The sequence below is a fragment of the Pyrgilauda ruficollis genome, unplaced genomic scaffold, assembly GCF_017590135.1.
Source record: "Pyrgilauda ruficollis isolate IOZ18807 unplaced genomic scaffold, ASM1759013v1 scaffold36, whole genome shotgun sequence".
Classification (NCBI taxonomy): Eukaryota; Metazoa; Chordata; class Aves; order Passeriformes; family Passeridae; genus Pyrgilauda; species Pyrgilauda ruficollis.
The window spans coordinates 3502700-3527723 of NW_024525045.1; the positions used below are offsets into that span (position 1 = coordinate 3502700).

At 41.5% G+C, this 25024-nt stretch overlaps 1 protein-coding gene across 8 annotated transcripts in view; it reads left to right on the forward strand.

The window, feature by feature from the left end:
• PID1 (phosphotyrosine interaction domain containing 1) overlaps nucleotides 1–25024 on the forward strand; it is an 83586-nt gene that overhangs the window by 23124 nt on the left and 35438 nt on the right. For all 8 annotated transcript variants that reach the window (XM_041475800.1, XM_041475807.1, XM_041475806.1 and 5 more), the window contains one exon: nucleotides 10078–10224. In XM_041475800.1, the coding sequence (XP_041331734.1) occupies nucleotides 10078–10224 (147 nt within the window). The remainder of the gene's footprint in view (nucleotides 1–10077; nucleotides 10225–25024) is intronic.

Here is a 25024-nt window from a genome sequence, read left to right on the forward strand (position 1 = left end):
CCAATTCTGGTCATGCTGGAAGGGAACACTTGGATAGTTTCAAACTTTTCTGTTTTCTGTAGTTAAACAATTCATTATTTCCGTCATTCTGTGCATTTAATTTCATTGGCTATGTTGAAGTGTAAGACCAAGACAGTTACTTCTCTAAGAAGTGGTAGTAATTCTTCATGTAGGTGCAGCTAGTAGCACACGTAAAGCAGCAGTAAAGATGAAGGTAGTTCTGTTCTTGTTGAACTTCAGATTGTTTTGCCAGAGATTTCTGTGGAAGCAGGGTTGTTTTTTTTCATATGAGATTCCTAAAGACTGGGATTTGGTTATGAATGAGCACGTGTTTCCAGAATGGAATTACTTGGAATGAATTTGTTTAATGGATTGTGGGTTCCTCCACAGTGACGCTGCAGCGCCTGTGTGAGGAGTTAGCTCTTTTTAATTGGTCCCATATGTACTGGCAGATAGTATATTAACCATGCCTTGAGGGGATAAGGGCATCTGGTTGAATCTCATGGTGCATATTTTATTTCTTTTCTGGAGGGATTTGCTTTTTCTTCTGTGTTTTTTCCCCCCCTCTTTGTTCTTAGAACTGTAGATATGTACATATAGGTATTACCAATAGCGTTTTGAAACTTAATACTCAGCTGAAGGATTAGTTAAGCTTCTGCAAAAATATCTGAACTTAGCTGACAAGTAAAGAGGAAGAAACTGAGATTTTATAGAGAAGCTGGAGTTTCTGAGTATCTCTGAGTTTGAATGACTAAATTGCAAGAAGTCAGAAGCTTAATCTCTGTATTGTCAAGTGCTAATGAATTGCTCTTTGAAAACCAAAAAAATTGAAGCATCAGAAAAGATTAATTACTTTTGGAAAAACCTTGAAAACATGATGCAGATTTAACCTTTATATCTGGAGGATGTGGATATTGGAAGGCTGTCCTACCCATGGGCCCTGTTGGCCTTAACAAAGGGGAGCACCATCCTCAGCCATTTTACTTAGCTCATTCTGAACTGTACAAAGCAGAGTAATTTTGCATCTGGCTGTTTTGGCTCAGCTTAACAAGGTAGTTGCAGGAGAAACAGGGATGTAAATGAGTTGGTCAGATTTTTCTTTCGTAAAGGTTTCTTGGTGCAAATCCTGTCAATTATCCAGCTCTAAAGTTTTGCTGAATTAATGAGACACTTTGTAGGAAGGTATTTTTGATCACTTTCTGTAGAATCCGTTATTTCTGATGTAGGCTCTCTAGTGTACTACTTTTATTCATGGCTTAAAGAAGTGGAATACTGTGTGAAGTTGCCCTGGGGTGGTGGTTATGTATCTGCACTGCAGTGGGACCCAATTTTTGTCTATATTCTGCATTGTGTGCTCAAAGGTTTGTATAGCTATAAACCTGGCACAGTTCCCCCATGATGAATAATTTGCTGTTGGAGGTGGGAAAGGAGTCATGTTGCAGGAGATGAAATGCCTGTGAGTGTAGTCAGGGCTGGGGAAGTTCCTTGAGATGGGACAGTCGTGCTGGCCAGACACAGCTCCCTGGGGATGCTCTGGGGCAGGCACTGAGGATGCTCATGGGATGTGTGGCAGGAGGGAGGGCTAAAGCCTCCAGGCTTCTTCTTCATGCCTTGCAAGGGCGGAGGAGGTACACCCTGATGAAGGCTTCCCAAAAAGGCTGACTTGCTAAAGATGCAGGTCCATTCCCTTGGAAGTGGCTTGTGTCCATGGGAAACAGGAGTAGCCCTTCTCAGAGACCCTCAGGAGTGCCAGGTTTAAATCTTGGGAGTGGTTCTGACCTGGAAAAGGCAGTGCTGTACATTAGCATCAAAGGGCTCAGTGATAAAATAGCTTTACAGGAAGAAATGGATTCTCCTTATTTTGCAACTGTAAATACAACAATTCACTAGAGCAGAAATTAATCTGAGTTACATTTAGCAATATGTAACCTTTTTTGTCAAGAATTTGTACACTTTGTTTCTCCAAAGTATTAAACAGTGTTACTTTTAGCAAATAATCAGGGCAGATTCCTTGTTTGTAGCACATGCCTTTGTCACCCAGTCCCTATCTCTGTCTCAGAAAATAAGTCTTAGCAAGGCCAGGGAGGTGTAATTGAACTACATAACTGCTTACCAAGTTATTGCTTTATTGCAAAAAATGAAGGAGAGGAGTGGCAGAGTGAAACACTGGTTTTGAAAGGGCTGCATTGCAGAATGCAGTGCCTGGCTGGCAGGTATTGTCCGAGATGGGCTTCTTGTGCCAGGTACAGAGTGAGGAGAAAAAACTTTTTAAAGCATCCTCTGACACAGACATTATTGGAAAGCCTCCAAGGGCAAATTGAAAAAGCAACAGCTGCCTTCATGCTGCAGGATTCCATTGTTTTAATATTGGGCCAACTATACCAAATAATACATGTACTGGAAACTCATGTTAGGAGAAAAATATGTTGGAAAGCAGCTTAGGGCTCAGCTCAAAATCAAAGTGAATGAACTTGACATATCTATGCTGCTGCGTGTTCTATTTTGTTCTTTCTTTTCTTGTCAGCTCCTATTTCTTAATTTATTTCTACTTTTTCTTTCTTTTTCTTTTTATTTTATTTTATTTTTTTTAACCATTTGCCTTGTCTTGGACTTGTATTTTGATTGCCATTTGTCCTGAAGAATGCTGGAGCTGATAAATTCTTCTGCTTCCTCTGAGAAATTCTGCTGTCTTTGAAACTGTAATCTAGGTTAAAATTCCAGAACTAGTTCAGTTGTGACAAAGTTATTAGATTTTGAGAGTTAACAGTAATTTCTGGGGCCAAAATTTTGGTAGTAGTTATTTATGAGAGCAGCTCTGTTGATATATTGGTCAAGGTTTTTTATGCTTTATTTCTATTGATGCTAAAAAAATGTTCTGTTATAAACTATATGTGCCATGAACACCAGACATTGGAAACTACAGCTTATTTCAAAATATATTTAACAGTCATCAGTAGGTAAAATACTGTAAAAGCCCAAATCCAAACAAGTATATTTAGATGTTTGTCTTCTGTCCAACATGCCTAATTTCCACTGAAGTATTAACCTGGAAATTTAAGTGTAATGTAGAGACTGATGAAAGAACATTTTACTGTAGTACTGTGACTTTTTTCCCCTCCTCCACTTATGTCTTAGGGAGGTCTTATTTTATTGTCATGATTTTGAGTGTCCTGAAATATTGACTCCTTCCTTGCTACTCTGGTGTGGATCTCTGTAGTGAGGCTTTATGTTCTGAGCAGTTGTGACTAAACTGGGAACTGAACATCCTGTGTACTTATATTTGTTTAGGTTGGGGTTTAGTTTGACTGATGATAGAGAGATGTTAGAAGATCAGTCATGAAATTCTCATCTGGCTCTGAGGTTCCCTGCAGTTTGGAGGGTGTTTGTATCTGGGACTGTTTTGTTTGGGCAGCAATCCTGCTGATTGGAATCGCATAAGCTTGGCAACAGAATGGGGGCATTCAGCCAGAGCAAACTTCAAGTACATAGGGTCTGAGAACAAAACGTTTCACATGAATTAAATTGTGAGGAAACAGGAATTCTTTAAACTTGTAAGAAAACAACGCAATATGAGCACCATCGCACAGGCAGCTGTGTGATCACAGCTATTGATAGGGAGTGCCGGTTCTATTCATGAAATCTTGATAATTATGTGTTTTTAAGGGATGTGTCTTTCCACCATGGGAAAAAGAATATTTCTGAGACGTTGGTGTCAGAGTGAGATGGAAAGTGCTCAGTACTTGCATGCAAAGATCCAGTAGCATCTTTGCTGGAAGGCTTTTTGACACTCAGCTGATTTTGGTTTCCTATGTATTTTGTCATGCTTTTCTGTCTGCAGTCTTGTGTACCTTTCCTTTCATTATCTATTGTTTCTGTATACTACAGGTTTTTCCATCAGAGTTTATCCTTGACTCCCTTATGACCCTCAGTAATTGCAGGAGAAGTCCAGGAGGGGCCCTGCCTGGCAGCATTGCTCGTAGTGCTGGTGCTTTCCTTTCCTGTCTCATGCCCTGTTTGCTTCGATGCCATCTTCCTCTTGCTCTTCTGTCATAAAGATTAGAGCTTATCCTGTCAAATGCAGATCATTCCTTCCTGTGCCCAAACTCCCTCTGCCACGCCATCTCTCTCCTATGCTCTCTGCTGGGTAGGGTGGAAGGAGCATGAGGACGTGAGAGGGGAAGTGGTGGCAGGCACTGCTTGAGTCTCTTATGTGCAACCGTGCATGGTCATTGGACATGTGGAGAGGGGGAAAAAGTTTGCTTGGTTGGTTTTTGTTTTTGTTTTGTGGAACATTTCTTAGATAATTTGTCTCAAGATTCTTGGGGGTGCCATGCCCTCAGCCCACCGAGTGATGCCAAGTTGTTCCATAGGCCTGTCCAAGCTCCTCTACTTACAAAATTTATCACAGGGTGCCTGCAGGCAAGCCTGTCTTACCACTTCTGCATGTTGCCACTTCTTTGTGATTGAAAGGTGGAAATTCAGACATAATTATGTAATTTTTCACATAAATAGCATCTGTTACCTGAAAGATATTGAATGGATTTGTTTTGATAGGCTGGAAAAATATAGGTCTTGAGATGCTAGGTGAGATAAGCTTTCAATAACCAGGTTTCTGGATTGGTTTCAAGAAGGTTGCTTGGGATGGATCAGCTTGAGTATAGTTGTAACATGGTCTTGGGTTTGTGCATGCCAGTTTTGTGTTACAGACCAGGCTGCTGATGGGATTATTTCTGACTTTATCATGATAAATTGCTTCCATCCCTTCTGTAGTGGGTTTTATTGCAGTGTTCAGTGTTTATATGAACTGCAACTAAAGGATAAATAAATAAAACACGATATAGTTTAATGTGAGGGAGTGAAAGCATTTATATTGTATTAGCAGTATTTGTTTAACAAGAAATGGATCAGAGATGACATTTATCTGTACTGGACAGATTGGCTTTAAACAAAACAAAGCCTTGAGATGGATCAGTTTTCATATAGATCAGAATCCTTCTTTCCTTGCTGAAAAGCTGGAGGCTTGGGGTTGGGTGGTCCTCAGGTCACAGCTGTGCTCGTTTAACTCATGGGGTAGCCCCAGTGCTAAAGGTCTGTTGTGTTGTCATCTCCTCTTGTACCTAGAGACTGGACGTGCTGGTAGTCAGATTCCACTGGGAGAAGGCGAAAAGGAACCTTTGTACTTTCTAAAATTCTTTTGCAGTTCCATTCACTTGGTTGTGTCTTTCCTCTCCTAGGCTGTTTTTCCTTGCTGTAGGATGCTGTTGAAAAGTTCTGGGTTCATTCAAGACTAAATGGGTTTCAGAGGTAGAGAGGTATTTGTGCTGAAATAGTAGATTATAGATATTATTTTTTAATTTCCCTTCATCTTTTGCTGATGCGCTCACATGGATTTCATGTGGGAATTCCTTTGTAGGTGCTGTAGAAAGATGAATTACCCAGAGGACTGCTTCTTGTTCTGGCAGAGTCTGAACTTTTAGAATAACTCTTTTTCACAAGTTAACATCCTGTCATTTTTGGGTTTGGATTCAATGTGCATCTTTGGCAAAATTGACCAAGTACATGTCATCTGGAAATGTGATGCCACTTTAGGCAGTCATGTGTTGATTGTAATGCTGATGTTAAGAGAGAATGGGGGATGAGGGCTAAGGTGCTGAAAACTTTTCTTTCAATCACCATGTTGCAACCCAGTCAACTTGTAAAATGTATTTATTTTGCTCAATTCCTGTTGTTGGATCAGAGATTACAAGGCGTTACAGTCCCCTCTTTCTTGACATTTATTTTTATGCTCCTATCCACTATATAACCCTTTCTTAGATTTTTTGAGTTTGGGCCTTTATTTCCATCAGGAAAATTAAAAGATCCGATCTACTAGGCTTGGCTGCTGAATACTCAATGTTGTGAACAGCAGTGACTGTTTTGTCAAGACCTGAAGATGAAGAGCATTATTATTACAAATTTCAGTGCATAATTTTCTCCAAGTCATGTTTCCTTGCATGGAATCATAGTTATTTTCTCCAAGATATTTGGCCTGAGTTCTGGTAGTGACTGTATTCTTGCTGACAAACTAAACCAAAACCCATATGCTGTTAATTTTTAGTTTTAACTGCAACAGAAATTGTGCCTGAACTAAATATGCAGCACGTAAAATTTGCAAGTTGAATGTTCTGAACTAGTTATTCTAGAGCTAATGTGTGACTGTTGAGCTGATAACAGACTATATGTTAAACAACATAGAAGTTCTTGATTCTTATGTTCAGTTAACTGTAGCTAAGCATGTTAGTGATGACAGGGTTTTCATTGGAACAGGGGGCACTTTGAGGGTCACCAAGGAGGCAGTACCTCTGTAGTGAGTCTTAGCCAGTTATGGGTTTGGGCTACCACTTATCCACCATTTGGTTTTCTTCTGCAGGGGGAAAGGATGCCATTAAGATGGGTAAACTAAGCAAAATAAACTGATGGAACTTGAATCCTTGAACAAGCAAAACTATGGATTTGAATTAAGATAATTGTCCAGTGTTATTGTCAGCATTACTTAAATTTTGCTCTGAATGATGTAATGTTCAGCAGCTAGTAAAATACAATGCTAATTACAGGACTGATGCTTTCTTTGGCATTTAAGGTATTTTCATTTCTTATGTTACTCCTTGTATTTCTTTCAAATATAAAGTCATATCAGTAGCACTATCTAAATGGGTACAGAATGAGCGATGTTTAGTTTGGAGCTGTTGGTGTAATCATGCCAGCTAAGAATAGATCCTGATGATGAATTTCAGTATAAGAGCCACCAAATGAACCTAGTGGTTCTGGCACATGAAACATAAATGGTATAATGTTCCCTGAAACTTTATTCACTGGATCGCCAAAGTCGTGCTTTTCAAGAACTTTGTGAACTTAAAGCACTTTAAAGAAATATCTTGAGTTCACAGCAGTGAAGAGTGAATGCATCTTCTCAAAAAATACATTGGCTATTGTTACAGATCAACTTTTGCCAAGAGTTTCTGCAGGAGATGCCAGTTTGGAGTGGAAACCCAAGAAACGGGTTCAGCAAAGCACTTTATCCTGTTCTTGGCTTAAAGCACATGAATAATCCCATTGACTACCCACGTGTGCTTTACTGTGACTGCTCACATAGTGAAAGTTAGGCACGTGTTTAAATAACGTGCTTATTTGGGGGTTCCCTGTGTGATGTCTGCTGGCAGAGATTTGATTTTGTTATGGCAGCCATCACATGACCTGTGCAGGGAGCACATCGTGGTCTGCATTAGCCCTGTGGGCCAAAGCAAAGGCTATTTCTGTGTCCACCCCCAGTCCTTTCTGCACTTCTCTGGCAGCTGATCAGCTGTTTGCTGCCAATTGTGCTCTCGTGTTTTTGGCACCCAACCGCTCCAACTTGCTGCTCATGCAAGTATTGAATTGCCTTTGTAAGGCACAGAGTAGGCTTTTCCTTGTTTAAGATTGTATATGTGGTTGTTACAACATAAAAAAAAGATAATTTCTGTAGTTTTCTTCATTTTGGTCAAATTGTGCCCTTTCTGTCAGTAGTCCCATTGAAGTTTATAGAGATGTTAGCAGAGTAGGACAACGGTTTTGCAGGTCCAGGTTCGCTGCTCAGGAGGGCTAAATGGAGTTTTTTTACATCTGTTGTCGAATGGAAGCACCATTCTTTACTGGAGAAGTCCTGTAAACTGATCATTTGTGGAAATAGAGCTCTTTCAGCACTCGGGAGGGGAAAGTTAAATGCTAGCACAGGTTCTTCAACCTGATTATTTCACAACCATTATCTCTGTTGATCCAAAATCTGCTCACTTAGAAAACAGTACGACTTAACCTTAATAGATCACTTTTTTTCATCTCTGACTACCTCTCCCATCCCCCTGCATGCACAAGACACAGCAGAAAGCCCTGGAGGCAGCATTTCCCCAGGCTTGAAAAGGGATCGTTTGCAGGGGAAATCGCTGTGACCTGTGCATGGCTGGGTCAGAGCTCCAGCACTCTTTGCCTTCTCCATTTTTTCTCTTCCAGAAATACAACTTCAGCAGCAGGTTAGCAGACCTAGAGCCTATAAGTAAAAGCAAGTCAAGCTGTAGTAGGCAGCAGTTAATCAATGGGACCAGCCAGCCCAGCTGATAATCCGTGATGCTCCTTCAAACACAGCATCTCAAACACTCCACTTGTTTTGTACTCACCATGGCTTTTTACCTGCTGTTCAGCCTTTGCTAACAGCTGCACTGGAGAGGCCTAGGAAACTCCAAACAAAAGGCTGTCAATTGCAACCTAAAGGTAAAATGAAGTAGGTTTTCTCAGTCAGTTTAGTAATCCTAGCTGTCAAAGAGGTCTGTTATCTTCAATGTTATCTTCATGTCAGAGGATATTCTTTAGTGTATAATAATCTTAAATGGAGTACTTTTTTGCTTGAGCTGTGTTTGGGGGAGTGAAAGGGGTAACGTGTAGTATGAGGAGATGAGCAGGTGAAAAATAGTATGAGTAGAGCGCTTCACTGGGGTGAAAACTTGAATGCTTGCACAAACACCACAGAGGCCCTGAAGTATTGCTGTTAGCAGGCTGTAACTTCATGTGTGAAATAGGTAAACAAGTACTATTTTCACAGACTCTTAGAGTATATGCCTTGAATATATTTCTAAGAGTGTTTGAAGTGCTGTACTTCCAGTAGCGTAACAATTATTAGACCTAAACACTGACGAACTAAGGACTGAACTGTTACAAAAGTGTATCAACAGGTTTTCAGTTGGCACATGATAAAGTATTTATGATCTGGTAGCAAGTTTATTTTCAAAGGAATATTCATATCCACAAAAAATTCATAGAAAACCAGCATAGTATCTAAATAGTTGATTCATCCCCTGTGTATAAATAAAATGTTGAATAGACACTCTCTTCATCTAAAGTACAGGACTGAGCAACAAGGACCTGTGTTGATTTCTAGCTCTGATAGAGACTTCTTGCATGCTTCTGGGAAATCACTTAGCATCTCTTTTTCTGCAAGCCAGACCCTGTAATGCTTGTCTGCCTTGCAGAGGTAAAGTGGAGACTGAGAAAAGGAGTGGCTGCAAAGCAAGTTAAGAATCTCCTATCAGAAGTCAGAACAAATGGTTTAGTTTTGATGAAAGTAATCTGGAGTCATTGCACATATGTCTAAAAACTGCTGCTTGATAAGAGTCACCTTAGGAAGTTTTGATAAAGTCATATTTCACTAGACAGTGCCGTGGCATGTTACTACCTTGATTTGCTCATGTCTGCATTTTTTCTCCCTTAGATAAGTAGTTGCATGTGAAAATGTTCAGTTTCTCAAATGAAGGGCAGTTCAAAGAAATATCTGTATATTAAAAAAATTCTCTTGACTTCCCCGATTCCACAAAATTGATATGGAAGTCTTTCGAGAATTGACATTACTCACTCTAAGCAATTGCTGAGAAACTTTTAATTTGATGATTTTACTGTCCTCTTGGATAGTTCTTCACCTAAGCCTGGGGAGTCTGTTTAAGAAAGTGACAAGTTTTGAGTGACATCTATTCATTGGTACCAAGAGTGACATTTACATTGGGGGCTACAGGAACTATTGCTTACAAAGGAAGAGAATATAAAATTCACAGGACAAAGGTAAACCAATGAGGGATTCAGCTCATTGGTAACGGCTCAGTGGGAACGGTGACGTCTACAAAGGTCACTGGGATGAGATTTAAGTACAGAGGAAGGAGAACAAGATATTTTCATGATCTTTGATCCCCTGTTCTTCCTCTCTGTGGACATTAGTAGTGGAACTAGGTCCGTGACCAGCTTTATTATATAATTGCAATTGATCAGAGGTTGAATTTAGACCCTTCGTGGAGAATATGTGAATTGTAATGAATTCTTTCACTTTCTGTGTGTATGTCTTTTTTAATTAAAAATGGTTTCCACATTGCTGATAGCAATGAGTGCTCTTAAGTCGTAGAACTTTTTCCCCGGGACAGCTTGTGAGGCATTGAACAGCAAGTCAAACATGCAGACACGTCCAATTATTAACTCTCATTTTTCTGCACTAGAACTGGAGGTAATTTCTTTTCTTTTTCTGTTTAGCACTTTCAGACCATGTTAAAGACTAAGTTGAATGTCCTAACTCTTCGTAAAGAGCCTCTCCCGACAGTGATCTTCCATGAACCAGAAGCCATTGAGCTGTGCACCACAACTCCCCTCATGAAGACCCGGACTCACACTGGATGCAAGGTACTCAGAAGTGTAAACTGAGGGAGTGACACCACTTGTGCAGGTGTCCCATGTGATTGTGAGAGCTCTAAAGAGCTCCAAGTAACCAACACCATGCTGGAAATTCCATCAACTGCTACTAACACTATAAAGTTTCTGAATCAAAAAAAGTCATTGAGCATTTCTGACCAGAAATTTTGGGTTTCCTCTTGGGTTACATGTCGTGATGCAAATTGTGGAGGATTTCTAATAGCCTGTGATGAACTACTGGTTGTAAACACTGACATTTTTTCTGTAAGGGCTAGTGCTGCAGCTTAAAACTCGAGGTTAGTTTGGTTGGGTTTATTTCTTTGTTTGTTTGGGGTTTTTAAGATCAAAAAAAAAGAAAAAAGGGGGGCAGGAGACTTACTTGATTTGGTTAAGCAGCAAGATCAGTCTGCCCTGTTACATCAAAGCAGAGCTTCTGCAAAGGCTATTCGTCTTTTAAAAAGTGTAATCACTTAAGAGCCTCGAGTGTGTTCTTCTGTGGTAAGAAACCATATAAAAATAGGAAACAAATCTGCTCTGTTTGCATCTTTTCTTGGAGTCATTTTCCTTGATCACAGAGCTCGCCCGGCCTTGCAGAGCCATGAGCAGACTGAGCTGGGTACCAGTCTGGCCTGTGCTGCCAGATGGGGCTTGGCAACCAATTCCCCTTCACCCTGCCTGGCTGCCAGTTGTAGGGAGTGTCCACCTGCCCTCCAGGGTCTTGGTGAAAATGGAGAGAACTGGAATTCAGACTCCCCTGCTCTGTAAAGTGTTAACTCCAGGAGAACTGTTGCTGGATGCTATGTGTGCTGGATAAGATCCAAAGTGCAATTAAATGTTCCCTGCCACAGTGTCTACACAAACATGTGCACACACACTCCTCCTTGCTGGGGGATCAGATGTGAGTGAAGTGGGGTTGGAAGAAATTGCTTTCCCCTGCTTCTCTTGGCATACTGTACTTGGGCACCCCCAGGCCTGGCACTTCCTCAGCAATGTTTCTTCTTGGAAAGTGTCATTTCCCAAGTGTTTGACTCTTTGCCTGTCACAATAGCCAGGAACAGGACTGTGCTGCTGGGTGTTGAAGCAGAGCTGCCCTGTGCTGATGCAGAGAAATTCAGGGGAAGCAGCCCTAATATGCTTTGTATGGTAGCTCACAGCATCTGCTCTTCCATGGTGGTGCTTTTGTCCTTTATGTTAACACCTAATGAATTTTTAGGGAATATTAGTATAATCAAAATGGTTCACAAAGTATCTGGCTTTCACCCCCAGTGAGAGAGGTCAGGCATAATAATGCTTTCTGAAATCAGTTTATCTTTCTGAATGTGTATAGAATTTAAATGAAGCTTTTTATTCAACTTAAAGTCCTTCAATTGGAAAAAAATTGCAGAGAGATGTTGAACCCCTTAGTGAAGAGAATCTCATTCTATATTTAGATCTCTTTTATTTATTCATTTATTTTTCCTGCAGAATAGCATAGTAGTGCTGACTAGGGAACATCTACCACAACACTCCTGTTTTCCTTCTTGCATTGTTTCTCCTTCTCCCCTTCCCCTATAGCTAGTTTGCCTCCTGTCAGTGCTGGAGTTCAATGATGGTGGTTTTGGGGTAGTGGCCAGGCTCTCTTCAGGTGATTCAGCTGTTGTGATTTTCAGTACCTGCCATGTGTATGCTGTTCCTGTGGCTAAGAAATTCTCTCCTATTAATAACTGAAAGGCTTCAATTTTACCCAGTCACAACCCTTTTTTCTCCCCTCTTTTTTCCTGGCTAAATGTGGTCTCCCTGCTAGCTGTTAATAGGTAATTAACTTCCCTGTCCTCTTTCCCCTCCGATTATTAGTTTTTTGCTGACTGATACAACAGTAGCGTTGCCATAAAAAAGCTAGAATTTTATAATTTGATTTTTTGCACTGGCAGGTCTGATCAATTCCTGTTATTCTGGGTGTGAGGCAGGAGATGCTGTGGTGTTGCTGGTACCACCAGGCCTGTCTGGTTCTGACTCTTGGGCTTTTTAGGCAAGAGCACCACATCCAGTTTCTACTTGCTTTCATGAGTCACGCTTTTTTGATCCTTAATCATTTTATTCCTCTTGACTGAAATCCCTCCAATTTTTCTATGTAATCCCATTAATGAGATAGCATCATTTGTCTGACAGAGGCTCCAGACATCTAATTGTATTGCATGGTTTTAACATAAGCCTCAGCTGGCACCATCTTGTTGTGGGAACTTGACACATGCAATTGCTTTGCTGTTTGGAGTCTGGGCATTGGTTTTCTGATGTGATTGCTCTTTTACTTGTCCTTTCATCACAAGACAGGCTTTTCTTTTTGCTTTCATTTGCAGTTAGCTGCTGAATCTTGAAGAAAAAAACCCCTTTTTTTGCTGAGATCTAATCTCATTTAGTAATTCAGTGGGGTGGTTTTAAGAATAGCAGGAAAATGTCTAGTTTGAAGTAATCTAGGGGAACCCTTACCAAATCTGGAAAGTTAAACAATTGAACAGATTCAGAGAGCTTTTCTTTCTTGTCCAGTTGCACATCTGATGCAGCTTTGTTGCCATTGTGGTTTCTCAAATATATTTTTTTTACTTGTAACAGAAGGCTGGAGACTCATTCCTTCTGTAACTGCATGTCTGCACCTGCCTGCTTGGCTCTGATGTGCTTGCTGTCCTTCCCATCCTTCTAGACTTGTGGACATGGTTCCCCCAAGCCGGAGAAAGGGATAGTGTTAGCACTGATTTGCAGCACAGAGCTTTAGGTGCACACATTTGGGAGTTTGTGGTGCTGGTTGCTCAGTCAGGTGAGTTGACTTGGAGGCTGTAGCTCCCAAAGGGCACCTTCTTTCCCTCCTTTGCCCACCAGGCCTGTTTGCAAGTGGGGAGTGACAGCCCTGGGATCAGAGTGGTGCAGCCCCATGCAGCAGACAGCCCAAACCAGAGCAGGATTTTTGGGTACAATAAAGTACTCAGCCTCTGTGCTTTTTCCTGGGGTATCATTTGCATTATTTGAGCTGTGGTGTACAGTCACTGCAGGCAGGTCTCTGGCCCGAGGAGCTGCAGCTTCTCATCCTCTTTCAGCTGAGGATGCCAGGGCAGGGCGCTGGGATGCAGTGCCCAGGGAGCTGCCATTTCTCTGGGACACACAGCTGGGGACATCCTGTGTGCATCCTGCCTCTTCCCTGCCATGGGTGGGGCATTTCTGAATGCTGGATCACCAAGGGCTAAGGTCGGCAGCTGCTCCAAAGAATGAGAACACCTAACTGGCTTATTGTATGCCTGTAAATGGCAAACCCCAGCTTAAGGTAAACCACCTTGTCCTGGAGAATGACAAAAAAAGAGTGAGAATAAATCTTTTGTTGGTAACTGGACCACACTTTCAGTCCCAGGTTCTGATTTGATTTTATTTTAGTAGAGCATGTTTTCCATTCGGGTATGAGTGTGATTTAGATGTGTGTATAGAAAAAAACATCAATTCTCTTCAGATCTTTAGGATTAGACTGTGGTAGTCCTTGTAGGTATTTCATGTCAAGTGGGCACTCCTGTTTCAGCTGGAAGCCTGCTTGTTGCTTATCCCAGCACTAAGTACCAGCAGATGGAAATGCAAAATCTGGAGTATCTGCAGAAAATAAGTTACTTTCTACTCTTAAATGTCTGCTTTTTCCATGCCTTGTAACAGATTTTGTTTAAGTTCTGCATGGTTTGTTCTTCCTTAATGTCCTAATTGGCTTATATTGATTCTAATGTTTCTTGATTTCTGTCCCTTTGAGCCATGGTGGTGGCACGAAGGGAGCTGCCTAAATGACTTTCTCTCTCCTGCTGTAGCTTTTCCAGGCACTGGTGCAGTAATGCAAAAGGGCAGAGGTTAAAAATGCTCTCTGCAATTTTTAAAGTGGTTTAATAGGTTTATTTTTTTTCCCTTTTTATTGGAAGTGAAGTCAGTGCTGAATAATCAGCACTGGGTCAGGCAATCTTATTCCTCCAGTTCCCACCAGTGGACAAGCTTTTCTCAGCAGCCTCAGAGGATGAGAGGAGCATAAACAGTGCAAATAGTTGTATTCTTAAGAGTGTGCTTTAATGAAATAGGAAAATATATTTTAGTGATATGGTACTTACAGGAACGATACTCATTGCTTGCCTGTCTTATTGGATTGATTTTGTGAGCTTATTAATTCAGGCTTTGTGGAAGGTATGATGTGGAAACCTCTGTGATGGTGTATCTTAATTTAAGATGGATGAAAGTCTTGTTTAACAATTTGTATAAATGGCATTTGTGGGGTAATAGTGTTTTAAAAACAAGTCTTGTGCATACTGATGGAGATTTAAAAGTAGACGAGAAGAAACATAAATAAATAGAGTTTGGTCTTTCAGAATAGCTTAATAGATTCACTCCCAAAGCAAAAAGGGAAGTGTCTCTTGGACTAAGCTGGCTGCAGGCTGGTGATGAGTGGGGCCAGAGCCACCACTGGGCTTCTGTGGCACCAGTGTAGTGTCAGCAGTTGGACGCCAAGCTTGACTGGTGTAACTCTGATGCTGCTACATGTTTGTCAACCTATGAACAGGGTTTGGGGTGTTTTCTGGGACACCTGGGCAGTGCCTGAGATGCCCTGACCTGTGCCTGCCCTGCAGCAGCAGCTCTGGTCCCTTCAGCAAAGCCACAGCCTGTTGCCCTTGTTCCTCCTTTTCTCCTGGCTTTGCTGGCTGCTGCCAACAGTTTCCATTTTCCCTTTGTCTCTCTGTCTTTCTCCCATTTTTCTTCTTTTTCTCTCAAAAGCAGCTTTCACCATTAGAGACAATTCCATCACCTTTGGGCCCTAGTAATGAAACTCCATGCACATGAAATTGCCTCATGTGCTTTGAGCAGCAGGATGTGCAGCAGTGCAGCAGAAACTGGAAGTTTGGCCTGCAAGGGCTAAACAGATGAATGGGAATACAATTCAGCATCATAAAGTCACCCTAGGACATAGGGGAAAGCTCATAATAAGCTTACAGGATGAATAGGGAGTAAGATTGATTATGATTTAATTTTTATCTTTAGAATTACAATGTTTCTCATTAGGATACATATTAAAAAACCCTGAAACATTGTCTTAAAATTGCCCTCCTTGGTCTGATTCTAATTCCTTGTGTAAGGCAGTCATTTAGGAATAATGTCTTCTCAGATATTACTGCCTATTTTTGGTTTTCTGCCTTGTTAATTTTGATTGCAAAGGCCTTGCAGCAGGACTGTCTCTTACCACATACTTGCAAAATACCCCATTTCTACTCTACCCTACATGCCTCTGTAGCAAATATAGTAATGCTGTGTTGTTGCTTTTATTGGTCTTTGCATTTTTAAAACTTACAACGTTGTTACTTTTATCCCTGTAGACCAGACTTTCCCAAGCTGTTTTCTCCAGCATTTCTGACCTATGCAAGCTCTTCCACTGGTGTCCCATCCTAATCAGCTCATCTTGCAGTGGCCAAATCTGTTACCACTTGAGCATTCAGGGGTACAGCATCTGCTGGGTCTGGAGGCCCTTCAGCATCCAGAAAATGTTTAAATTGATGAGCCATCCTCCCAGTTTCAAATAGCCCATACAGACTGGTTTTGGTGGTGGCAATTTCAGCCTCATTCCTCTTCCCCTTCATTGGTCCCCAGTGCCTAAGTTTTAGCTCTGGGTCACTGAAGCATGGGCAAATGGCTTCCCTCTGCTGCCCTGTAATTGTGTTACTGTTATGGGTTGGTTTTGTGTCTTCATACTGAATCGGATAAAACACAGCAAGAACACTGTCCCTCATGTCAGTACCTAGAGACCAAGGGACCCTTCACTGGTTTTATGTCCTGTTGACTCAAATTGGCTGAAAATGCATCCATAGTCTCTCTGGGATGGTAAAATCCAGATGACATAAATGGGTAGTTAAAAACCTTGTGTTTTACTTAAATTTCCACAAATAATTTAAAAAGGCTACTCCTGTTGAACGTTTATTGCTCTTTTGGCTACTGAAACCATAGCAAACTGGAAGCTGTGCATTTTCTTAAAACCACCTCACTTTATACTCATAAAACTTAATAAAAGTGCTCTCTTTTCGTCTATAGAATGGTCAAGGATGATTGTTTTGAGTGCAGCTGTAAACATAAGTCCCATTAGCTGCCTCGTCTTCATTACCATTTTCTTGCATAGGGCAAAACTTAGTAGCTTCATTATGTTTAGATATATAGTGCTCGTTGGTGAGAGATTCAGAGTCTGTAGTGATGTGTTTTCCAAAAGTGAAGTGCATCAAATAAACTCATAACCCAACAAGTATGCTATATAAAGATGTATAGTATATTCTTTACCTTTTTTTTTTTTTTTTTTTTTTTTTGTTTTGTTTTGTTTTGTTTTTGTTTAATGTTATAGAAATAAAAGAAAAAAAAAAGCAAAAAATGAATCCTGAATTTGTGGAAGAGTAAACTGCTTGCTGAAACTTTGAAACATGACTTTATTGGCTGAATCTTGTTCTAACATTGAAAATGGAGAGTTGCATGTGCTCATTTCTGTTTCAAAACATGCCTATATGGCAAGGTCCTACCTGGTACCTATGGGGCTGCTGAGTTGTGCTGTGGGATCTGCTGTGAGCAAGGTGGAATGAGCTGTGCAGGAGGCAGCAGCCCTCAGGCAGCAATCATTGCAGGGTGTTTGACACTGGCTGCTCTCAGCTTAGGAAAGAGTCTTTCTTGCATATGATTTTTTTAATTACATGCATGGAAAACCCATTTATGTCAGTGAGAATTTATACTTTAAATGAGTGCAGAGGATCTAATAGAAACATGAAGGGTAGATGCAAGTGCAGAAGGTTGTTAAAGCATCATAATGCTTCATTTCCTGATGTCCAGGAGTCTTAGGTGGAGAATATAAATTGGGTAAAGCAATTGAATTAATCTTCAACTGAGCCTGTTTTAAATAGTATCTTCTTCACTGTTCAGTTTTGCTGTGTTGGATGTATTTTAGCATAACTTTATTTGCTTACTGCTAAAGTGGCATTGTAAGAATAATGTATACTGGGAGAGGTGGAAGTTATGTCTTATGCCCTGTCAGATATGTTGGTGGTATTTGTTTTTTCCGTAGCATTTGCACTGGCGACATTTTTGAAGCCGTGGTTCAAGTAAAGGGCATCTTTTTATTGAGGAAGTTCTTACATCCCATCTAAAAATTATCATATATTGCAGTCAGCTTCATATTTCTGCTTTAATTACCTTCATAGGAGAAGTATATGTCTGTTTTCTGCGTATGGTGGAGCAACCTTGCTCTGAATATATGTATATTAATTAACGGAAATCAGTTTTGCCTATTTCAGTTTCCTTTTGGATTTTCACTGAGAAAGTGTATCTCGAATAAACATTTTTGAAGCCATGAAAAGAATAAGATCACCACTTGGGAGGAGAGCACTGGTGACAGGGAGGATTTCTGGGAGCTGCCCTGCAAGTTTGTGGCCAGCAAAGGGCTGGAAATACCCTGGGTTCAGGGTCTTCTTCCTGTGGTTTCCCTTGGGTTTGCTTCCAGAGGGAGGGAGCTCAAGGCTGAGCATGTTGTCAGGAAGATCAGGCGTGAGTTGAGTTTCACAGAGATGTGTGAAATATTGTGAAAATAGCTCTGTGTGTGTGTGCACACTCCCAGGAGGACTAGAGGAGACTGCGGTCCCTGCTTGTTGGGCTGCATGGGAAGGCTTCCAATTGCTGTGAACCCTGCAGACAGACCAGGCACCTGGGAAAAGAGGTCCCCCTGCCCCAGTGCTGCCAGTTTGTGTTGAAGAGGTCTCCTCAGTTCCACAGAGCAAGGCTCAGGGTCCCAGGCTTTGTCTGTGGACAGACCTGTTCCGAGCACTGCTTTGTCTTGCATGAGTAAATAAGAGCAGAAAGGTTGCACTGGGTAAGCCAGACTGATCGGATATATGTGTGTCCAAGCCCATTTTCTTTGTCAGTAGAAAATAACCCCTAAACAATAAAATCCCCTTGAAAATGCAAGGGTATAAATAGTCACAGCATCCATTGGCATGTTGTGCTTTCCTCCTCCACTTGGTGCATGTATTTCATCATTTGCACAGCAATTGTGTACATTTCATTTCTTCTTACTGCTGCAGTTCTGTCCTTGTAGTGGATGCATTGGGTCCCAGTGAAGAAAGTGGGTGACCATGCATGAGCCTGGGAAAATGTTTTTAACTTAAACAGAAATCCCTTTGGTTGAAATCTAGCACTTCCTTTGGCTTCAGAGCTTTGACATTATTAGTTGCCTTTGATTCAACAAAAGCTTGAATGGGAAGTCATCTACCCTTGATTTTGTTAGCAAGTGGTATTTATCAGCAGAAGTCATCTAAATGAAGCCTTTTAGTATAAAACAAGGCACTATAAACAGTTTATATTTCTTTCAGTTATGGAAGAGAATAGTGATTGGCATTCAAAGAGCACGGTGTAAAATGCCAACATACAGGAATTAAAAATGCTCTCTGACTTGGTTAAGAACAAGCCCTGTCCATTCCGAATTCCCACCTTTGCTTGTAAAAGCACAGGGAAGCTTGGGAGGTGCTGAGGAAGTCAGACACTGTGTGCAGCTGAATGCTCAGTCACATCCTCACTGAGGGTGATTTGTACCTCTGTAGTATTTCTGAACCAGAAAGATCCCCAAACCCCTTCTAAGGCAGCTTTGTTGTCCCCTGCTGTTCGGCTGCCGTTCTCTGCCAGCAGCCCTGTTTGCAGAGGTCAGATCAGCTCACCAGAGCTCGGGGAAAGCTGTGTGGGCACACTACTGTGGATAAAATACACAAGGGGAAAACTGAAAAAGATGATGAGAATTAAAATGCATACTTCTATTAAGTAGTAATGCATTGAATGAAGGTACTAAAAAGCAATATATGCTAATGGAATTCCTTTGATGCACAAAGCTTCACAGAATACTTCTGTATCTTGAAACACAAATGTGAATTCTTTTGTCAGTTTCAGAAATACCACTTTGCAGGGTACTTGGAACTGTTGTTAAATTATAGCTGTCTTTGTAGGAGATAACGTACCAAAATAGTTTCCTCTGAAAGAATATTTAAATTTTAAAACCAATTTAATCTCTGTACAGCAGGAAATATTTAAGTTTTGAAATTCTAAACTTAGGGAATACCTTAGGAGATAATCTTCAATTATCCATATATACAATGTCACACAGCTTATGCCAGTAATTTCCAACTTTTGCAACCTGGCACAAAGCCAGGACACCAGCGTGAAGCACAGTGGCAGTTGCAAGGTCCTGGATAGCTACAGATGTGTCAGGGTATTTATTTTTTATGCTGCAGAAAATACTGTGCTCATTGCAATTGTTCAGGCAAAGACTTCTGGTCATAGGAGCTAATTGCTTCCATAGTAATTAAAGTTCAAGTTTCTAAGACCTAATAGCTTTATACATATAAAAATTAAAATGAGATTGAAATTTATTATGTTGGCTAGGCTGAGCAGATGCTGCAGTCACTGTCAATTGTTTTGTTCTAGTGTGTCCTTGAGAAATGTTTCCGTCCTTGTGGGGCTGTTGCAGCGTAAGGATGGAGCTGTGGTTGTGTTGCTGGAGAACACAGGCAGCTGCTGCTTCTCCATGGCCCTCAGGGCATTAGGGACCCTGCTGTGAGCTGGCTCTCAGAGGAGGAGGAAGCACCCTTCCTTCATAGCCATGAAGTTATTCTTCAACAGAATCAAAAAACCTTCTGGTTCTGCGGTTGTTGCTCCCTGGTATTGTTGCAATGGGCCCCTCCCCACTCACCAGCATGAAATGTGCCGGGAGAGGTGTTGGCAGATCTTTTCAGATGTGCCTTTTCACAACAAAGGCATGTGTGCTTTTTCTGTGAAGGTATTCTGTGTGGCTCTTCCCCTGAAGCCATGGATATTGTTACTTTGATTTCCATTAGAATACTGCAAAATTTGCATTTGGCACTGGGTACCCACTGCTCAGGCTACTTTGAGCCAACATGAGCCTTCTTGGGAATTTGTAATCTCTGGTTACAGCTGTACTATGCCCAAACTCAGCAGTGCTTATTTTGGGGCCAGTCTTGTGTGCTGAAAGCTTCCCACTGGAGCAAACGACACGGGCAAGCAAGCAGCTGAAATTGGATTACAGATTCATTCTCCTGCAGATGGGGTACCAGTGGCCGTGTCTGTAGTGCACGGGCTGCTGGAGTGTAGATTAGTGTTGCAATCCAAAATGCTTTATGTCATAAGAGAAAGGAGGGTCCTTTGTGCCTCCTCTGTTTCTGTTAGTTCCAGAAGTAATCCTGTTCTCCTTGTGCTATTGCAGTGTGATGTATAAATATGTTAGCTCAGAAGAGAAATAAATTTTTCCATTCCAGGATCTGGATGTCAGTGTCTGAGACTAATAACTTCATTTATTTATTTCATTAAAATATTATTTTCTTTGCATAGTTAATTAAAAGTTCATAACAATCACCACCACAATGCTTCTGGGCAAGTTTAAGGCCTGATGCATACTATCTATTGCTGATCAATTACCTTTATTGTAAACTACTGTGAATATTTGACTCGAGGCTGGTGGTAATTCAGTAAGCTTTCTTCTCTGGGACTCTAGGTTGTATAGGCATAACAGGTGCAACAGAAGTATGAGGGTGTTTTGTTTGTTTATTTTTTTTTCTCTAAGAAAGGAGACAGATCAAGTCTAAAATTTACTGTCTGGTTTGGAAAATGAGTAAGTACTTCTAAGTTAAGAACTTCCCTTGTATTGCTAACACAGGAATCTCTGATATTCACCTACAGTCATTTCACAGCAAGATCCTATTAAATGATACATATTGCCACAGAAGCAAAATACTGAATTTCACAGCAATGTAGATTTGGAATGAAGTTTATCATGTTTTATCAGTGAATGAAAAACTAATGTTGAATTTGCAGTACCCTGTTAACTTTGATGAAACAGAATACCCACTGAGGTTGTGGTCCATCCCATTTGGAAGCTGATGGTTTTTTGCCTGGTAGATATCAGGGTTGCTTTCTGAATGCTAGAGCATAGCACTCTGTATTGAATTAATCGTCTAGGGCATGGTGACATGATATTTTGATTAAAGTGCTCTCAAGGTTTAAATGGCATGGCAGTGACCTGCATTTTATAATACCAAACTTGAGATGTAGATAACCTTATATTTAATAGATATCCATACACAAACATTTAAAGTAGAAGGAAACTAACTTAAATGAGCAAATTTTGGAGGATAAACAAGTTTGAAGAGTCTTTATACGTGTACTTTCTAAAGTTCAGTGAAGATTCATTGAACTGTTTGCTGAGAAAGATTTGTCAATGAGTAGTTATTTGATGGAATTCTTTTCATCCTTGGGGACTTGTTTTATTTCAGTATTTGTTGTGGGTCCCCTATCCCGCAGTTTGTTTTTGAAAAGGGTGGAAAGCAAGCTTCAAGTCAGAAAGATATTTAAATTAATATCTCCAAGATTAGAGAAAGATCTTCCTAAAGACTGGTACAGTCTTTACAGAGTAGTAAACTGGGAGAGATAAGGAAAATAGAAAACAAAATAATACACATGTGTTATGATTATTTTGAGACTATCATTGAAGTGGATTCTGAGTGTTCTCTGGAGCAGGATGAACAGAAAATCAATCTGGTTTTAGTTCTTTATGAAAGTGCTTTTTTGACTGAATTATCTGTAGGCTGGGAGTAATTCCCCTGTGCTGATGTCTGACTCATTCTTACAAATAGTGCAATAATACACTTCAGCTTTGTCAGCTGTTTGTAACCACAGTGGCCAGAATCCCCATGGGAATTATCATTAATGGGATGCAGTTTTTGGGTTGGCTTTGCTATGGTATAAATTGGCATACTTCCTTTGACTGAACTGCCATGCTAAGTTAGATCATTTAAGAATCTGGTGTTCTAGTTTGACATGTGGCTTGGAGTTCCTATTGATTGAAAGCAGTCTGTTAATAAAATCAAAGTAATTGAATACAGCCTATGGGAACCAGTGCTGTTTGTCATTTGTTATTAGGCAGAAATGTTAAAAATATTAAGGAATTCTTGAAATTATTTTTATGAAAGTGTAATAGTAATTTAAAGAAGGGTGTGTTTTCACCCCAGAGCTTTGCCTTGAGTTATATTTGCAGGCCTTCATACAAGGCCAAATAGATTGTGTCACTCTGCATTCCCAAATGGGAGAAACGATATACATCTAAGAAATATATTGTATGTGGAAGTTAAGTTTGGAACTGTTTACAGCACTTCCTTATAGTGAGGATAAACTGAATGACTGATTACCAGCAACACTGATGGACTGCTGCAAGGGTTTTGTTCTGCACGACTTTCCTTATCTGTATATAGGGTTTTATTCACTGTTATCAGTTTTATGCAGACAGCATGTGTCTTCAGGTCCCCAAAGCAAGGGACTAGCTTGGCTGTTGCTGCAGCAGTGCCCTGAAGGGGTCTAGCACGGGGTGCTGGCCGGAGCAGGAGGCACATCTCTGGAGGCAGCCCCATGCTGTGGTGCCTGTGCACGCCCGTGCATCCCAGCTCCCAGCCCTGCCACCAGTGGTCTCCAGGGCCCTGAGTGGCACCCCAGCAGCCACTGAGCATTATTTGGCGGGGTGATGCCTCTCATGGAGCTTTGTTGAATGGCTGCAGCCCCCAAGGAACTCGCTGGCCTGCCCAAACCCAACTCCCTGGGCATGGCTGCTGCTGCCTCATGCTGCTGTGGTGCTCCACTGAATGCTGCTGGGCATGCTTACCTAAGGTGAAAATGTGGTCTTTTAAAAAATTTTGTTTGTGGGTCTCTAAATAAAAGATGGACAGGAAGATACATGGTGGTTTTCTGTGTCCTGGTCCTGCTTAGCAGCTGCAGTTGTGTCAACTTTTCAGGTTCTGTGTGCGGCGCCGTCATAAGCAAGTGAGCCTGGGTTAAATAGGTAAATAAATGAATAAGTAAATTTGAATTGATCAGGCCACAGATCTGGGATATCCGTGTACCTCTCTGGGATGCTGACTACACCTGTTGGTCACAGGGCTGCCCCAGGCCCAGCGTGGCTGTCACCTCCCAGAGCATTCCCTGGGCTCTGGTTCAGGGCTGTAGTGAGGGTATCTGCTGTTCCTTGGTGGTTGCTGGCCATTTTCAGCAGAGTAGGGATGGTTTTTGTGTGTCCTCTACCTTCAGATGACTCCATCCTTTAGGGCCAGGTGGCCCCTGCTGCCATCTGGGTACAGAGGAGAGTGAGGATGTGTCGGCTTTGTCCTGGGCCTCGAGGGCCCTTCCTGGCCACTGCTGTCTGCCTCAGGGTTCTGAGCCTGGCAGTGCTCCCAGCCAGGGGCCAGGGCCACTATGGGAGGAGTCCCAGGGTTCCTGTGTGTCCTCCCAGGTTCCTCACCATCCCTGAAATGGGCAGCCCACCTGTGCCTGCGGGCTGTGGTGTGAACACCTGCAGCTTTTTGATCCTTTGTCGTGTTGATAACCGAAGCCAACAGGAATAAGCCCTTCCTTCATCCAAAGAGAAACAGAAGAAAGCAAAAGCTCTCTGGTGTGGCTTTGGGTGGAGGGTTGGCCATCCCAGCCATCCCATTCCTTAGATCCCCCTTCCTGATCTTTTAAAGGACACTTGCATGTGACAATAGGCCTGAAATCAGATATTGGTGGCTTGTGACCCTTTGAAATATTCTCAACAAGAGTTTATGCAGTGGGAATTAAATTCCTATCGTTTTGGACAAAAGGGTTGCAATTTGCGTTCTTCACTGTGGCACTAGAGGACTCTCAGGGAGGCTGGTGTGCAGCCAGAGATGTTCAGGTGATTTATCCCCTGGGCTTGGTAGCGTGAGCCTTGTGAGCTATCACGAAGCACTCTTGCTGTCTCTTTGGATTTGTTAGCATGCCCTCATTTTGCAGTGAGTCCTCATGTGCTGCCCTTGGCTCAGCTGCCTGATGGGGCATGGTGAAGAGCAGGGAGGGAGGAGCAGGCTTGGGATGGTCAAGAGCCCTGCTTGATGATTGCACTGCCAGGCAAATGGCCAAATGCGGGGCCATCTTTCAATTAAATATGATATTACTGCAACGTATTTCATAGGTTATTTTTGTTCAGGTAGGTAGTAATTTTATTTTGAAGTGAGACAGAGACAATGTTTAGAGAGATCTTTTCATAATTTTCCCCCCTCTTTGAATTAGATTGCATGTTTGTGCTCTGCTGGCTATTACTTTCATGTCAGCATAAGTACAAGAGGTTATAGAAGTACATGATGTTTCTCACATTGTAGCAGCTTTCTGCATACCAACCCCTTTGCCCTTTCGACTACATGAAAAACTATAAATGTGTCAAGCAGGAAGATTTAAATAAGTGCTGTTAAGGTCCCAGACACTCATTCCAGAGCTTCGATTTCTTAAGAGCTGTCTGAGCGTTCCTTTACGTGCAGCCACACGGTCATGCTGACTAAAATCCTGCTAATTATTTTGGAGACATTTTTGTATGATGTGTCTTGAGGAAAGAGTCTGAGCATCTGTGAAACAGATGAAGTGAAAATTCCTCTGGCGTCTATCAGCAAACATAAGCAGGTGGAGCATTTCCAAGTTTCTGCAGCTGAGGGAGGGGCTCCAGAAAAAACAGTTGTTTGCAACACAGAGGGGAAATGAAATTAAAAATAATTACTTATGTATCTTCATTTGATGCTGCCTTGTCAGATAAGGCCAGTTCAGGAACAGTGGATTTCTGCTTCATTTCAGGGACCATGGTAAATTGATTGTCAGGTTTTTTCTAGGAAATGAACAGGGCACTGCAGACTCTAAGATGCAAACTGCTGAATCTAGAATTGAGCGCTGCAAA